Source organism: Sinocyclocheilus grahami, unplaced genomic scaffold (genome assembly GCF_001515645.1).
Source record: "Sinocyclocheilus grahami isolate Dianchi unplaced genomic scaffold, SAMN03320097.WGS_v1.1 scaffold1356.1, whole genome shotgun sequence".
NCBI classification, from domain to species: Eukaryota; Metazoa; Chordata; class Actinopteri; order Cypriniformes; family Cyprinidae; genus Sinocyclocheilus; species Sinocyclocheilus grahami.
This window is the reverse complement of record NW_015506535.1, coordinates 14,704-33,228: the sequence shown is the minus strand read 5'-3', so window position 1 is coordinate 33,228 and position 18,525 is coordinate 14,704. Positions and strand designations below refer to the sequence as shown.

Below are 18,525 nucleotides of genomic sequence, written 5' to 3'. Positions count from 1 at the left end.
CTCCAGACTCATTCTTCCCACTGGTCGCACTTTTGCGACTAACTTTCTCAGTTAGTCACACCAGCACATGATTTGGTCGCAATATTTTTATTTTTAGGGATTAATCAATGCATGCTGATGAACTTTTATCATAGTTTATAGTTATATGAAAACGAAGTGGTTAACATTCAACCCCTTCTTTTTCATCAGTATTATTTGTGATTTAAATTTTGTGAACGGGAGTTTCTCTTTTGCTATGTTATAAGCGAATTTGTGATCTTGGTGTCACGTTTTACAAGAAAAGATAATTGTCTGATTTGCTTACATACATCTACACATTTCACTTTTTAAGACTAAAACAAAAGATGGATTCATTGTTATTCTTAATTAAAAAGCATAACAACAATAAAACAGTAAGATACAATGACAAACTAACTTACAAAACGTTTATTAACAAAAATGAATAAGACGAGGCATGGTATAGGCTACACCACATGCTGTATTATATACCGACTAATAAATTACAGAACGTTTAGCAAACACTGAGGAATCAAATAAATAAAAAAGAGAGCTTGCATAGCATAACGTGCTGGGCGGTATACCGGTTCATACCGAATAGCGGTGTTTATTTTTGTTATGATATGAAATTTAAAAATACCGCAATACTAATAATGTCACTTAAACAACATTCGGAACGCGACACTGTTTGAAAGGGGTCCCTTTTCACTGTTGCACTGTGGTGAGGGAACAGCTGTATGTGTTACTAAGCGTGAAAGTTCCGAAACTGAAGCTGTAGAACTAATAGAACATGATGACACAGAAGAACTCATCCCCAATATCCACATTGACCACCACAAATATCCACCGCCCCCTGCTATCAGCTCCCGAGTCTCACACCCTCATGAGCGTGACTTTAGCACTAGATTTAGCAACTTTCAGACCATTTTAGCTGCTTTTTTCCATAGAACGTTCATACTGACAAACCTAGCGACTTTTTTGGATAAACCTTAGCTATGGTTCAGCTAGAAGATTTTGCCAGTGCTGTCCTGCGAACGCAAGGTCTGACTTTCCCGGAGAAGTGTCACCTCTCTCGGCGTCTGTTCTGTGCAGTGAGCGGCAGAGAAGCAGCGCATTCAGTTCGCCCCACCGCAGCTGACTCGTCAATAAATGAGTACAAAACAGCGTTTCCTAGCACCTGTCGCTTACTGATTGTTTGGAACTATAAATATGAGCATAGTTCGTCTGTTAATATTACATGCACTTTTTTTGTTTGTTGTTTTTTTTTTGTTACTCAGACGCAGGCAGTGCGCTGCATGAGACAAAAAAGCCAAAACAACTGCAACAAATGCATCTACATCTTTAGTGTAGATGCATGTTGATTTTATCAGACGATGCCGCGATTATAAATGAGAGTGACTCCTGGTTAACATGTATTAAAAGGGGTTGTGTTTAGTCACTATTTAGTGTGGTATTTTTTGACAATATTCACTCATCATGACAGTAAAATAGGGCATTCTAAGTCAATATACTGCAGTATTTCCTCTCTCAATCAAAAGAAAATATGGTTAACACCATATTAAAAAATACCGTCATGTACCGTGGAACCGGTATAATTTTGAAAAACACCGTGATATAAATTTTTGGTCATACCGCCCAGCACTAACGTGAGGTAAACAGCAAAGATAACAAGCTTTTCAAAATGAAAACAGAAAGAAAAGTAAAACTAAACTTGCTGTCGGTCACAGTGCTTGCATGTTTTTTTCCCCCACAAGAATACCAACATGTTCACCTTTGGTTTAAGAAACGGTCTTTTACTTTACTTTAGCATGAAAACCATCCATCGTTTCCTCAATATTGGCGTCATTTTTGCTGCGTGCATCTTCACGCTCGTGCTGACGTGGCGAGTATAAACCAGGCTCTACACTCTATAAGCGCTGTGCAGTTCAAATGAGTAGCGCGGTTTCGTTATGCTTTCAGTTTCATTTGCCATTTGATGTTTCACATATGCAACAGATATGGCAGTGCTTATGAGTTAAACAATGCGGTGGTCGCGCCAGTGCGACCGCACACAAAATTTAGTCGCACGGGTAGAAAAAATTATTGCAAAATGCGCCCATTTGGTCGCACTCTGGAGCCCTGTGCTGGACAGTATTTATTTATCCTCAGTTGTTCAAATCACGGTAATTGAATACGGTTATAGTGATAATTAAAATATGAAACGGTAATATTAACTTTGGGGTATTTTATCACGATTTATCGTCAAACCGGTAATCGTTACATCCCTATATACAATTACAGTGTATTAGAAATAGTCCTGTAAATGAACAGTAAAATACTGGCAGCACATTTGCCTGTAGTTTACTGTAATGCACTAAATTACAATAACTGCCATGCATGTTTATAAACTAATATTTATAATGTGTTAACAATTTGAGCACATTAATAGTCTGAACTCTTTTAATCTGAATCTACTGAAAATAATGTTTCTTAAAATAAAGTAAATCTGAAGTAGAAACTTAAATTTAACTCCAATCTCTTGCAAAGAATTGCTAGCTAACAAGAGCACACATGCGTGTGCAATTAGCACTAGCAAAGAAATTATCACCCCATCAGCTACTCCACATTTACTGCCTTTAAAGCAACAAACAACATAATATCAATACTTCTCTGCTCATCCTTGACTTAAACACAGACTCTACTCCTTAACACAATGGTAACCCACAAAACTCAGACAAACAGAAACCTTTTAAATCCCATCAGAACAGAACAATAAACACTAAAAGATCTCCCCTATATCATTATGTGCAAAAACACATGAAATAACATTTGATTTCAGCATTTATTCTCCTTTAATTAAAGGGTTAGTTCACCCCCCCCAAAAAAATTAGGCTGCGTTTTACTCACCCCCGATGCATGCTAGGTGTATATGACTTTCTTCTTTCAGACGAATCCAGTCGGAGTTATATTAAAAATTGTCTTTGATCTTTCAAGCTCTATCATTGTACTCAGCGGGTGTTGCATTGCTTCTGTCCAAAATACTAATAACTAAATAAAAAGCACATTTCCATTAAATAAAGTGTATCACACGGCTCCGGGGGGTGAACAAAGGCCTCCTGTATCGAATCGATGCGTTTTTGTAAGAAAAATATCCATATTCAAAACGTAATAATAACTTTAATCTAGCTTGCGCTCACTGTTGTAAACTAAGCAGTTCTGGGAGCATGACGTATGAGGTCAGTGCTGCGCATGCGCCAATGAGTCTCGTGAAAACCGACGTTTGTTTACAGAATCAAAAGAAGCAAAGTTTCCTTACTTTAGCAAAGGAAAACAAGTCTCCTCTTGGCTTATATCGAAATCCTCCGACATTATTCATTACAAATCCTCGTTTTGTACTTCTAATTAGTGACCATTGTTTTGTTTCGATCTCTCCACGTGCGTCACTTCTGAGCGGCACATGCGCAAAGCTGACCTCATACGTAATTCCCCCGGAACTGCTTCCATTTTACAACAGTGAGCGCAAGCTAGATTCAAGTGATTATTACGTTTTGAATATGGATTTTCTTACAGAAACGCATCGATTCTTTTTTTACAGGATAATACTGGCAACACTGTTGCCAGTAATTTACTGTTAATTGTGCAGTTCTTTACTGCAGTCTAGTTTACAGCATTTTACTGTAAAGATACCATGGACTAAATTAAAACTCATGTTAACTATTTTCATTTTTAGAAACCAACTTCCTTAAATTGGCCAACTGCCAATTAAGTTTATAATCTAATATTTTTAACATGAGCATATTAATACTTTGAACATATTTCATTGTAGTCTACTTAGAAATAAAATTTCTTAAAGCAAAATAACTGAATGAAACAACCATTAAAATCTAAAAATTAAATTAAATGTCTTACAGATAACAACTGGTTAAACATAGCACCCATGCATGTGCAATTAGAGTTAGAGATTTTCACTGCATCAGCAACTACACAGCTACTGCCTGTCACACCCCTGTGGAATGTCTTGTATGGTTTCTCCCTCTGTGTCCTTATTTGGTTGTTCCTGTTCTCATTATTAGTTAATCACCTCATTGTGCTCACCTGTCTGCCCCTCGTTATCCACCTTGTATCAGTTCCTGTCCATTGTGTTCGAGTTTGTCAGTTATTGTGAATGTTACCCTGTGCGTGTGCTCCTACCCTCTCGTGTATTCATTTAAAGTGTTCTTGTGTCCTTCATCCTCGTCGTCCTGCCTGTTCCCTGGCACACCTCAACGTGACAGAATAACTGACCCAAAAAACGTGATGTCACTGGCTGAAGACAGGCTTTGGTGTCTACGGCAGGGTGGTCGGGATTTGGAGAGGTATGTGGAGGAGTTCCTAGAGCTCTCTCACCAGGTGAGCTGGTTGGATTCTGTCCTCGGGGTCTGTTTTCGGCTGGGGCTGGATGATGACGTTATCAGCGGTGCGATTCCCACATATAGCTTTCCCCTGATCGAGCTGGTTAATCAGGTCCTGTAGGTTATGGCGCGGGTCGTGCCTTCCGGGAGGGGGGCGATCTGTCACACCCCTGTGGACTCTCTTGTATGGTTTCTCCCTCTGTGTCCTTATTTGGTGGTTCCTGTTCTCATTATTAGTTAATCACCTCATTGTGCTCACCTGTCTGCCCCTCGTTATCCACCTTATATCAGTTCCTGTCCATTGTGTTCGAGTTTGTCAGTTATTGTGAATGTTACCCTGTGCGTGTGCTCCTACCCTCTCGTGTATTCATTAGTGTTCTTGTGTCCTTCATCCTCGTCGTCCTGCCTGTTCCCTGGCACACCTCAACGTGACACTGCCTTTAAATAAAACAACATTATTCATATTATCAGTGTTTCTTGGTCTTCTCCTGGACTGAAGCACAGCACAATGGTTACCTCACAAAACTCAAGACAACAGAAAGTCTTTAAATCCCAACAGAACATTCAACACTAACAAATCTCTCCTATATCATTCTGTGTAAAAACACATAGAATAACACTTAATTTCAGCATTTACTCTCCTTTTACGGAGTTCAAATAACTTTTTTCGCTGTTAGGTTTTACAGTGCATTGCTGTTTTTACTTGATTTTAAAGTAAAGTAATGGCAACAGTGTTGCCAGTGTATTACTGTTTTTCTAGAGTGTTTGCCATAAAATTAATTTACAGTTTATTACTGTTGTAAGGGAAACAGGTCAATAATTTAGCTCAAAGGGAATCATTTAAGATTTTAAAGGGAACTCCACCATTAATATGCAAGGGAATTAGGACAGAATCACTGTTTTACGGCAGATCACTGAGACGGCCAGCGATTCAGTGAACGAGCCGTATGACATCAATTCTGCAATGGATATCTATATCCAAAATATAGTGAAAACACTATTAATTAGCACAGTAACAAGATCGGCAGATTAAGACATTAACTTGTGAGCACAAAACACAAGATACTTCTCTTTTCCATATAAATAAGGCTTTATTGGATAAATCTAAGACATATAAACTAATCTAACACACGCTCGGTTTTGACCAAATCTTAGATTGTCTGATTCGGTCTGATATCCTACACTGTTAAAATAAATTTTGTGGGTGTGCCTTTTTATCTTACACGTTTAACCATTTCAACCCCACAGGAAAATCCTGTAGTGTCCACACTACAAAGTGAAAAAGTAACACGAACGCATGGTTGCAGTGAGATAATTAAGTGAATATGTAAGTGATTGTTGAGTATTAGTGATGAACACCTGCTGTTAACAAGCAGAATCACTTAGGTAAAGAGGAACAAGAACAGAACACTGAAAAGAGACGAGCAGAAACAAGAACTACAACTGACTTCCAGCCATTACAGATTATTACACTTATTACTAACCAGTTTGACTTTATTTCTTTCATACGCCTACATAAGCTTTCATTGAGAATTAACAGAGGTTCAGATGTTTGTGTTTTATTGAAAATGCTTGGGTCTGAATTACCGTTTTGGTGGTCAGTGTTTGCTTCAGTTGGGCTCCTGACCCTTGACTTTTTAATATCAGTTATTTCTATGGCTGTTCTAACTGTGTTAACAAAACACATTTATGACAGCAAAAGCAAAGAAAGTAATATGACCAGTGAATACTGATTATATATTTATGATAAAGTGATTATCATGCAGTTCCTTGATTCACTAATTTCATCCAATGTCTAATCCCTTATCAAATGTATGAGTCTCAACAATGGTAGCAATAATAATAAAAAAAAGATAGACTCTTAATATAACAAAACGGGGTACAAAATGTCACAACAAAAACTCCAGAAAAACAATACATGTAAATAAAGAAAATAGTAAAACAATTCAGCTGCGTAATTTATTCACACTGCAGTGCATGCTGGGAGTTTCATTTTATGCTGACACCCAGCATGCATTGCGGCATGAAACTTATGTCACCATTGTTGAGATTCCTGTGCTGATTGTTGATGGCTATGAGTGTCTAAATGATGCAGGAGTTCAAAATGTTTTTTAAATTCTTAAAAATGATTGATTAGTGAAACATTGTTCAGTCTCATGCTGCAGAATCACAGAACTACTACAACCAATAAAACACCCATGTAATTAAAGATCAAACACTGGATGAGATCAGAGATTCAGATGAGACCACTATAATTATGGCATCATCATAGCATAACCAAAATCACCTGATCATTTCTTTTGCCATAACAAATGTGATTTTTGAACACCGTTTCAGCAGACAGAAAATGTTTAATGGTAAGAGTCAAGGTTCAATGGCACAACTAAAGCAAACACTGATCCCCATAACAATACAAACTTTATTATTTGCAATAAAACTAAACTGGTTTCACACTCAGCGTGAAAGGGTCTTAAAGCTGAAGCTGGAAGTCAGTTGTTGTTCCTGTATTTCTGCTTGTTTCTTTGCCCTTGAGTGATTATGCTTGTTATCATCAGGTGTTCATCAGTGTTTGAATTCGCTCACTTCCTTTCCTTTAGTCAGTCAAGTAATCTTATGTAGGGAGTAGTAATTGAGGGTATAGTCTCTGAGTGTTGATAGTCTCCGCCTCTGAGTGTTGACTTTGAGCTCTGTTAATTCACAGTATATTCCTGCAGGCTGCTTTTTCGAAAATGCAAATATTACCCAGAATGCATTGTTTTCTACCGAATATTACTGGTTTTATAGAAAATAGTATGTTACTGTCAACATTTGGCCATTTTTCTACAGCAAGGGTTAACAGTGCAGGCAATCAAGCAGATTATGAAGAATTGGGGTAATATGAATCAGAATCAGAATGAGCTTTATTGCCAGGTATGTTTACACATACGAGGAATTTGTTTCCATGACAGAAGCTTCCACAGTGTAACAATGACAGTGACAGAACAAAAAACACAGATAATAAAAAATAAAAATAAATAAAAAATAGAACAAGTAAATAAGGAATAAAAATACACAAATCGACAATTGTATGTACAGGTATATCAGAATCAGAAAGAAAGAGCTTTATTGCCAAGTATGTTTGCACATACAAGGAATTTGTTATAGTGTCACAAGCTTCCAGTACACTGAGACAACAACAACACACAGATAATAAAAGTGAGATGTGAATAAAATACACATGCATAAATATAAACCACAAAAAAAAAGAATAAATTGTATGTACAGGTGTGCTATAGATGGAATAGGAATATAATAAAATAAAATAAGTTGTAGGGATGTACTAGGGTTTAGGGTGATAAAATGTCCCGCCGCCGCGTGATTTCCCCGTTGATTCTGCGTCGCGGTCTGCTCTAAACCGGGCTTTCAGCTGTTTAGAGCAGACCGCACATATATTATGTGCAAATTGAAATGTAGACTGAGTATGTGTGTTTGATAAATAAGTGTATGAGTGAATAAATAGTGTGTGTTCCACAGTTACTGTCAAGTGTTCATGAGATGGATTGCCTGAGGGAAGAAACTGTTCCTGTGTCTGGCCGTTCTGGTGCTCAGTGCTCTGTAGCGTCGACCAGATGGCAACAGTTCAAAGAGGGATTGTGCTGGATGTGAGGGGTCCAGAGTGATTTTGCCAGCCCTTTTGCTCACTCTGGATGAGTACAGTTCTTGGAGAGAAGGGAGGGTTGTACCAATGATTCGCTCAGCAGTCCGGACTACCCTGTGTAGTCTTCTGAGGTCAGATTTGGTAGCTGAGCAGAACCAGACAGTTATAGAAGTGCAGAGGACAGATTCAATGATGGCGGAGTAGAACTGTTTCAGCAGCTCCTGAATTTCCTCAGCTGGCAAAGGAAGTACAACCTCTGCTGGTCTGCTAGTCTATGTGAGTGTCCCACCCACTTCAGGTCCTGAGAGATAGTGGTGCCCAGGATCCTGAATGACTCCACTGCAGTCACAGTGCTGTCCATAATGGTGAGTTGAGGGAGAGCAGGTGGGTTCCTCCTGAAGTCCACGGTTATCTCCACAGTTTTGAGTGTGTTGAGCTCCAGGTTGTTGAGACTGCACTTTAACCTCCTGTCTGTAAGCAGACTCGTCACCATCCTGAATGAGGCCGGTGAGTGTGGTGTTGTCTGCAAACTTCAGGAGCTTGACAGAGAGTCCTTTAGAGGTGCGGTCGTTGGTGTAGAGGGAGAAGAGCAGCGGGGAGAGAACACAACCCTGAGGAGCTCCAGTGCTGATTATACGGGTGCTGGATGTGTATTTTCCCAGCCTCACTAACTGCTGGCTGCCTGTCAGGAAGCTGTTGATGACAGTGACAGATGGAGGTTGGCACGGAGAGCTGAGTTAGTTTGGGCAGGAGGAGGTTTGGGATGATAGTGTTAAAGGCCGAGCTGAAGTCCACGAATAGGATCCTCACATAAGTCCCTGGTCTGTCTAGATGTTGCAGAACATAATCGTTTGAAGCATGAAGGGCTTTCGCACAGCTCCAGTGATCTGTTAAAGATCTGTGTGAAGATGGGGGCCAGCTGTTCAGCACAGGATTTCAGACAGACTGGTGTAACACAATCTGGGCCTGGTGCTTTTTTTCCTTTTCTGCTTCCGGAAGACCTTGTAACGCTCAGCCCAGTGGCCTGGGGTTACTAAAATTGAAATGGGGTCTGACTTTTCTGTATGAGAGTTAAAACGTGTTAAAAGAATGACAAACTAGAAATACGGTTAATAAGAATGGTGTATTAACAGGTTCACATTAAAAGACTTTAAAACAACACTATAAAACCAGGTAAACTCATTCTGTTAAAAGAATACAGTTATTTTGTCCATACCCTAAAAACAGTCCAAGAATCCCAGTGTGACGTTGAGTCCCAATGTGAGTGTCCACCTGTGTATATACAATCCAAGTTGCTGCAAGTGATCCGGAAAGGTAAGTCCAATGAAATAGAAACTCCACCGTCCAGGTATGAGTGGAAGCTGTGAATGGCCTCCACGCATGTTTGCCATGCTGCTCTTTTTATGGGGTTCCTGCCAACCATACAGTTCTTAAAGACATACACACCCACTAAAACGGATAAGAGGCATACAATGGACTTAAGAACATGTAAACCAATTAAAACTCTATAAATACACAAAATCACTGTAATAAATAGAGCGGTTAAAACATGTCCCTTGTGTGACAGTGTCACAACCTGGTGCACCTCATCTTCGCTGATCTGAATTGCAGGTGTGGGGAGAGGGGGGTTGCTGGAGATGTGAATGGTTGTGTGAAGAGGTGTTCAGGGCGGGTGTGGGGTGTTTTTTCAAACCTGCAGTATAACTCATTCAGATCTGACTAAAACAGAGTCTGGGTGTTGTTGTTCTGTCTCTGTGATCTGATCAGCGAGTTTATGTAAAGCGGAGCTCACGTGCGCTTGCGGAGGAATGTAAACACTGACGAGAATGAACGAGCAAAACTCCCGCGGCGAGTGGAAAGGCTTACAGTTAATGAAGAGCACTTCTAGATCTGAACAGCACATCTTCTTTAACACTGGTACATCTGTACACCACCTTTCATTGATGTAAAAGCATGTCCCGCTGCCGCGTGATTTCCCCGTTGATTCTGTGTCGCGATCCGCTCTGAACAGCTGAAAGCCCGGGAGACTCTACGTGCTTTCCGGAATAGCGTCTTTCAGCCAGGTTTCCGTGAAACACAGAGCAGCAGAGTTTGAAAAATTCTTATTTGTCCGGGAGAGCAGAAGGAATTTGTCCGTTTTGTTTGGTAGAGAGCGGAGGTTCGCCAGATGGATGCTAGGCAACGGCATCCTGAATTCGCGCTGCCTGAGCTTCACGAGCGCACCGGCTCGCTTCCCCCGTCTGCGCGTCCTGAAGCATCTGAACAGCGCCGCTGCTCCCCCGACTACAATGTCCAGCAAAACATCAGAATAGTCGAAAACCGGTGAAATATCGGGTGGTGTTTACTGCCGAATGTCCAGCAATTCGTCTCTGGTTAAACTGATTGCAGGGATATAACTAAAGACAGAACAAACTAACAAAAACATAAAAACGACTGCGGAGCACGCCATGGAGGCAGCCATCATGGTCGGCGCCATCCATGTGAAATATGTCCAGATTTCTTAACCTGAGAAATGACTGTGGCAGCAGAATTTTGGACATATTGTAATTTAGCAAATGCTTTAGCAGGCAGTCCAATAAGAAGATGATTACAATAGTCAAGACATGACTATTATAAACTAATCGGTTGTTAAGTGGTGACGTAAGAAGCGCTGTTTCCAGGTCCAAGCCTCAACTCGCTTCACTTGAGAATACTACCTCAGCAGCCGTTTATGAGCACTGTTTATTCATATTAAACATTTAAGCTAAACGTTTTCAAACTTACGGTCTACACTACAGGCTTCATGTTCACAGCGTCCCAAACACAAATAATTTTTATATTTATATTTTCATTGTCTGGCTATCTGGTATTTCGGTATGGAGTTAAAGGTTAGGATTATCATTTTTTTGTAGTATTATATCACATTGTGAGTGTATATTAGCAACTTTTGTTGTTTTCTCGTGGTATCTGATAGAGCGTTTGGACACGGAAGCGGTGACACGTGACGTCAGACATAACAAGCGGATAGTTTCAGTGTCTTTGGGGCTGAGAACAGGCCGCAGTCAGGCAATATTGCAAAGGCGGTAGAATGCAGTCTTAGAAATTATGTTTATATGATTTTGAAAGGTAAGTGCAAATGTAACACCATGATTTTTAATAGTGTGAAATGGATTTAACGGAGCCCCGTAGATGAGAGACAACAACTTTTTTTCAAGGAGATTGTAAATGAAAGGAGAATGGAGTTAGGTCTGAAATGATTCATAACTGTAAAATCGAGCCCAGATTTCTTTAAAATAAGAAAGACAGCAGCATTTTTTAATAACAGAGGGAAGGACCTAGAAGACTTAGAACAGTTGATAAGGTGAGCAATAGGAAATTAAATAAATGTGATTATTTGTGTCTAAATGGTGCTGGTTAATATTTGGGAAACCAGTTGAGCTGAACTGTGACCAGAAAAAAGACACACTCTTTGGTCTGGATATACATTAAGTGCTTTTGAACTCACCTATGAGGTTTGCAGATGATCTCGTGTCAGGCAGCAGCACAATTTTGTTTAAATCAATCAGAGGATTTGTGGATTTGGCCCACAGACTGCCAGCTGAAGAGTCCTGTTGGTTATTATATTGTATATTGTATTGTTTTTCTCTGAAAAATGAAGCACACTAACATGAACACTTTCTGTTGTAGATTATCTCAGTGTTTGGTGACAGCAGAAGGTTGTGCTGCTCTGGCATCAGCTCTGAGTTCAAACCCCTCACACCTGAGAGAGCTGGACCTGAGCTACAATCACCCAGGAGATTCAGGAGTGAAGCTGCTCAACCACCTGGAAAAACTCAAGTAAGTTGAGCAGAAACAATCATCCTGTCTGCTGTGTGTGAGAGAGAATTTGTCATTGTTTTGTGGTTGTCAAGAGAAACTTTAGTTCTCAAAAAAGATTGCATGGGAAGCTTAAATAACTTTATTTTTGTCCTAGACAGAAGCTGAGCTTCTCTATGATGATTGGATGAGCTCTCAAATGGAAAATAATTTACAACAAACAGTGATAATTGTTTAATTTAGGGCTTGAAATGAATATCCTCCATGATACCAGTGAAGATCTTAGTCATTTCTGCATCTCTGATGTAGTGATGCAACGATTATAGATTTTGTTGGTACGATTATAGTCTGAAGAATAATTCATGGTTATTATGCATTTATTAATTTCACAACACTTCTAATGTATACAATCACATGAACACTCTAAAGTGTTATTTATTGCTGTCTTTTGAAACAGAAATAACACGGAAACCAAATAATACAACACAAAATAATAATAAAGACAAACAAAAGTCCATCTCTCTCTTTGGAATTAAAAAAAGGTGACCTCTGCTCTGTAAACATCCATGTCAGTATTTCCCTTTTGAAAATAACAAATGGAAATAGATCACAAAAGTATTTAGTTTTTTGAGTTTGTGCGTTCTTACTACATTTCTTTTGGACCTGAGGCAGAGAACTTGGAAACATAGTGAAAAAATATCTTGTTGGTTTTTGACTTATAAATGATACTATAACAGGGATAATAAATCACAGTGTTAATGAAGTATTATTATTAATATAAGACTAATATTAACTTTATTTACCCCCCAGGGTAAACTGTTACTAATGAGGTGAATTAACTGAACTGTTACTGTCATCAACTGTCATCCATACGTATTCATTTTAATAATCTTTATAATAGTTCATATGATTTTACATGTGGCCTGAGAAAATCATGTCTATTATTTTGGTTTGTGAGATCGGAGATCAAGCTGCGCACACATGCAGGCATTCAGGAGTACAGAAACTTATCAACGCTTCCCACGACTTTAATTAATAAAATGGCTTAGATACTGGATCGCTACATTATATTCATCAGCAAAGAGGAGGTAAAATCGCTGTGTTTTAAGTAACTAAACTCACAGTTTCATTGATTGTAGAAAGAGACGCACAGATGCAGGTAATGCACACATGCAACTGTAATCTATTTCTCTCGATCGATCGGATAATAAATTCAAGTAAATGTTATAATTAATTCAAATAAATGTGATCTTACCGTACTATTTCATATATGTCTGATGTGAAATGGGCAAAGTACTAGATTTAATGAGCAGTAGCTTCATGTCAAGTGGTTTTTGCCTTCACGTTGTGCATTAAAATCGTTTAATGCACAGCTAACCGTGCATTATCCCTTACGTATTCGCTCTTTTAGCAGCAATATTGCGGCAATATTTAAATGACGCCCTGGTCATTCTTGGTGTACCCAAAATGCTCCCACACTATCGACTTCAGGCATTTCTCTGGTGGAAGTAAAGCTTTGCTGTTTGGTCCCTCTGTCATAGTTAATCTAGTGTGTGTAGTAGCATCCGTGTCTCTGATAAGCACGGTACTTTAAAATGGTGCACCACTGGTGTAACTTTGTTTTCGTTTTGCGTAAGTTGCAACAGTTCCGTTCCATGCAACAGAAACACTCTGTGTAGTGGATTCTTTACAGTTAATTAACCGTGATGTTTTAAAGCACGGTTAATCGTGAAATCGGTTAATCGCTGCATCCCTACTCTGATGTCACCAAACCAAACTGCAGAAATAATAGTCAAGAGATAGTCTCTGAACAGATTATCTAATAAGGCTAGTTTAATCATGTTATATGCTTTATGATGTTTGCAAATCATTGTCTGTATTAGATGTGCTCCCTGTTCCCTGGGGAGTACGCTTTGAGCAATTTTTTTTTTTTTATCCATTCAAACTAACTATGAAGACTTGTATTTTGTCAGTAGCCTACTACACAGCAAAATCCTGAGTGTTAAATAAACACTGCTCAGAGCATATATGGTCCCACTCTACAAGAGTGTTAAAGTAACACTGAAGCAGTGTTGAAATTAATGAGATAATGAAGTGATTTATTCAGTGATGATTGAGCATTAGTGACGAACACCTGCTGTTAACAAGCAGAATCACTGAAGGAAAGAGAAACACAAAAACTGCAACTGACTTTAGTCACAGCGTTATGCCGAGTTCACACTGCACAATTTTAGCCCCGATTTTCACTCGCCGACAGGTTTTGTGAAATCACTGACAAATGCCCGAAATCAAAGGAAAAACTGTGCTCGTTCACGCGAGTGACAATCATGCAGTTTGAATTATCAAAAACACGATCTGAGAGAATCACAGACACATCGCAGATGCCTGTGAAATATTTGACATGCTAAATATCTGGACCTGTTGGCGATTCAAAATCCTGCTGTGTGAAATGAGTTCTGACTGAAAAATACATCAGCGAAGACCTACATCCAATGAGAGAGCAAGATACAGGGCAGCGGGAAGTTCAGGGAGGAGTTATAGACCACATTATCAGCAGCTTCGGTTCCGAGAAAGGCTCCTTCTCTGTCTATTTAGACCCAAGAAATGGAGGAAAGTTTAGTCGAACTTTGGCAGGAGCACCCACGTCTATTTTATGTTTCATCTGAGCTGCACCACAGGGTCAAGAAAGAAAAAAAAAGTTGAGAAAAATTCCTATTTTACTCAATCTTTTTTTTTTTATTTACCATCTTTATCTACTTTACTTTTAATACATGAAATAGCATCCGTTTTTATTGTAAGCAAGAGCCTACATAAATCAGTTGTCAAGTCAATGTGTTTCAAATTATCTAAAAATTCAATAAATATTCAGTACTATGAAATGCATGTAACAGTAGAGTGCACCCTGTATTAAAAATAAGTGCATGAGGTATAATAAAAAGTATTAAATGTTATTAAAATATTATTATTAACGTATTAAAAGTATTATTATTATTAAAACAATTATTACAATCATTATGAAATATTAAGGTATGTTGTAATGAGTAATGAATGTGACAATGGACAATGAAGATATTTATTTCCTTATCTCTTCTCGAGTGCGTTTGGTTGGGAAATGTAGTTTGCGGACCAGACAGAGTTGTCAGCGATTCTTCCTATTGTAAAGTCATGCAGTGTGTAACCTCCTGTCGCCGATCCATCGTGCAATGTGAACGATGATAACAATGATAACTGAATGCTATCCCAGATAGTCGTGTAGTGAGAAAACAACGGTGATCCGATGACTTTGAAAATAGTGCAGTGTGAACTCGGCATTAGATGAAATCAACTGAAAGAAAAGAAGACATTAAATCTCTCAAAATCTCAGCAGACGAGGATTAAACAAACAGCATTACCAGCTTCACCCATTACTAACCAGATTGACTTTATATCTGGCACATCTCATACAGAAGTCCTTATTGAGAATTAAAGGGATACTCCACCCCAAAATGAAAATTTTGTCATTAATCACACAAAAGCTTCGTTCGTCTTTGGAACACAATTTAAGATATTTTGGATGAAAACCGGGAGGCTTGTGACTGTCCCATTGACTGCCAAGTAAATTACTGTCAAGGTCCAGAAAAGTATGAAAGACATCGTCAGAATAGTCCATCTGCCATCAGTGGTTCAATCTGAATTTTATGAACTTATAATTTGAGTTTTTCTTTTGCTATTTGAGCAACTGGGAATGCAAAAAATAGATTTGTGGTACTCTCCCATTCACTGCTCTTCATGTTAACCCAACTATGACGACTTCCGCTGCTGAGAAACCCGGAAATGTGAAAAGGGTCCATGGAGATGAATGAATGTTTAACCCTTTCACTGGTGAGTTTCACATATTCTAGCGGTCCCCCCAGAGTGAGTTTTTTTAAGGGGACCGTTATTTTAGAACGTTACCCCTTTACTGTTTCCATGGAGACGCCTCATGCTTGTCACGTGACTCCACGGCCACAATAACACTGAATAGATCGCTTTTATTTCCTTTTTCCATTTTTATTCAAAATATTCACAAACTTGCTTACCATGTCATGAACTATCTGATATTCTGATTCACAAATATGTGTAAATGAGTGTGTTTTGTCATTTAAAACCCTTTCTAAATGATCTTGATCGTGATCTGTAATGTAAGATGGGCGCCGCCATGTTTGTTCAGTTCAGAGAGTCTCGTTAGTCAGATTTACAGCACGCTAAATCTATCGCTTTCTCCCGAAATACATGCAAGTAAGTGGCCGGTGAACTGGGAGAGCAATAGAGGGAACTTTATAGTTACTTACACTGTGTGTATCTGATAAGAATAAAACACTATTAAATGATCTGTCTGTGTGTGTGTGTGTGTGTGTGTGTGTGTGTGTGTGTGTGTGTGTGCGTGCGTGCGTGCGTGCGTGCGTGTGTGTGTTTCTAGTGTGGATCATGGAGGAGAGTTCAGGATCACAGCAGGACTCCACAAATGTAAGTCCTCAATCAGACAGAGTTTTCTTGTTTGTAGTTTAGTTGTAAATGTGTGTGTTGTAATGTGTGTGTTGTGTTCAGACGCCTGTGATCTCACACTGGATCCAAACACAGCACACACTCTCCTCGTTCTGTCTGAGGAGAACAGAAAGGTGATGCTTGTGGAAGAGCGACAGTCATATCCTGATCATCCGGACAGATTTGATTGGTATAATCAGGTTCTGTGTTCAGAGAGTCTGACTGGACGCTGTTACTGGGAGACTGAATGGAGTGGAGATGTTCATATATCAGTGGCTTATAAAGAAATCAAGAGGAAAGGAAGGATTGATGACTGTGTGTTTGGAGGTAATGTGAACTCCTGGAGTCTGATCTGCTCTGATCACAGATTCACTGCTCGTCACAATGATAAGAGAACTGAGATCTCTGCTGCTTCAGACTCCTGTAAGAGAGTAGCAGTGTTTCTGGACGAGTCGAGCGGCTCTCTGTCCTTCTACAGCGTCTCTGACACACACACACTCACACACTTAAACACATTCACACACACATTCACTCAACCACTACACGCTGGATTTAGACTTTATTCGAACTCTTCAGTGTCTCTGTCACATTAAACATTAAACTCTCTCACTCACACACTTACACACTCTCACACACACATTCACTCAACCTCTACACGCTGGATTTACAGTTTATAACAACTCTTCAGTGTCTCTGTGTCACATTAAACATTAAACTCTCACACACACACACTTACACACACACACAACTGACTGACACACACACATCTCTGTCTGTAACAGAAACACATTTAGTCCTCTGATATGTAATCTATGTGTGTATGATGCTGTTCACTTGACTTTATTGAACTAATAAAGAACTTACAAACCAAAAGCAGTTTCTTTTTAGTGTTATAGAAATCAGAATAAAATTACTTCATCATCATCATCATCATTATTATTATTATGTGTTTGAAACCAATATTCAAAGCACTGCTGGAGAAAAGTGTGTTTATGCAGCTGTACATTAAAAACATTCTTTTGAAGCATTTAACACAGAGTCTCTTCATTTCTGGGTCACACTTGCTGCTTGAAATGTAAGCTTTTTGTTTTGTTTGTTTTTCTGGAAAATCAATGTCATATATTTTTGTTCAGTAATATTTTGAGTTTTGAGCAGATTTTATGATACCATTCAATAATTATATAAAATTTTAAGAGATTTTTTCCCCATTAAAATGTATTTAAACTAAAAAAAAAATCATTTTTGGGTCACGTTTTTTTTTTTTTTTTTGGAAAATCAGTGTAATATATGTTTGTTCAATAATATTTGTATTTTGAATTTTGAGCAGATTTTATGATAGTATGACATTATTATACCATTTTTATGAGCTATTTTTTTTCCATTAAAATAATTAAACTCTAAATGTATTTTTGGGTCACACTTGGTGCTTGAAATGTAAGTTTTTTTGTTTTGTTTGTTTTTCTGGAAAATCAATGTAATATTTTTGTTCAGTAATATTTTTAGTTTTTTATTTTGAATTTTGAGCAGATTTTATGATAGTTAATACACAATTTATAAATATTGCATACTATTTTTTTCTATTAAAATAAATTAAACCGAGTCTCTTCATTTTTGGGCAAGAAGCAACCTCCCGCTCTCTCTCTCCTGAAACCAACACAGAAGTGACTAAAACTGTAATTCATCGACTGGCCGCTAGAGGCTGCCTCCAAAAGAGACTCAGTCGCATAGACTTTTTTTATATAAATATTTTTTTTTATTAATGCCAAGGTACCAAATATAAAAATACAGAGAATATCAACATTACATACAAAGAGGTGACATTACATGCAAAGCACCATTTATAGATGTATGTAACAATAAATAAATAATACAAAATGAAAGATTTAACAAACTAAATTAAAAAGATTAAATAAATGAACCATTTTAAAAGCCTTGAGCTTCTTGGAAGATTAAATAGTTTGGATATACTGTTCAACCTCTTTTTTATAAACAATATATAAAGGATTTTGATGAGTGTATTTACTGCGGTGAATATGAAATTTTGCAAGAAGTAATAATAGGTTAATAATAAAATATTCATTAATTTGATCTTTTGGTATATTAAAGAAGCCAAACAGTACATCCTTAAAAAGCAGAGAGAAACCCTGGAGCACACTGCGATTGATAACATTAGAAAATTCAATCCAAAATAGCTGTGTGTGAGGACAATCCCAAAAGATATGC

At 38.3% G+C, this 18,525-nt stretch overlaps 1 protein-coding gene across 1 annotated transcript in view; it reads left to right on the top strand.

The window, feature by feature from the left end:
• LOC107569543 (NACHT, LRR and PYD domains-containing protein 12-like) overlaps nt 1-17,178 on the top strand; it is a 28,072-nt gene extending 10,894 nt beyond the window's left edge. The window contains exons 6-9 of the mRNA XM_016255661.1: nt 11,671-11,820; nt 16,238-16,284; nt 16,366-16,866; nt 16,976-17,178. Coding sequence (XP_016111147.1) covers nt 11,671-11,820; nt 16,238-16,284; nt 16,366-16,866; nt 16,976-17,016 — 739 coding nt within the window. The 3' untranslated portion in view covers nt 17,017-17,178. The remainder of the gene's footprint in view (nt 1-11,670; nt 11,821-16,237; nt 16,285-16,365; nt 16,867-16,975) is intronic.
• Nucleotides 17,179-18,525: the final 1,347 nt, after the last annotated feature.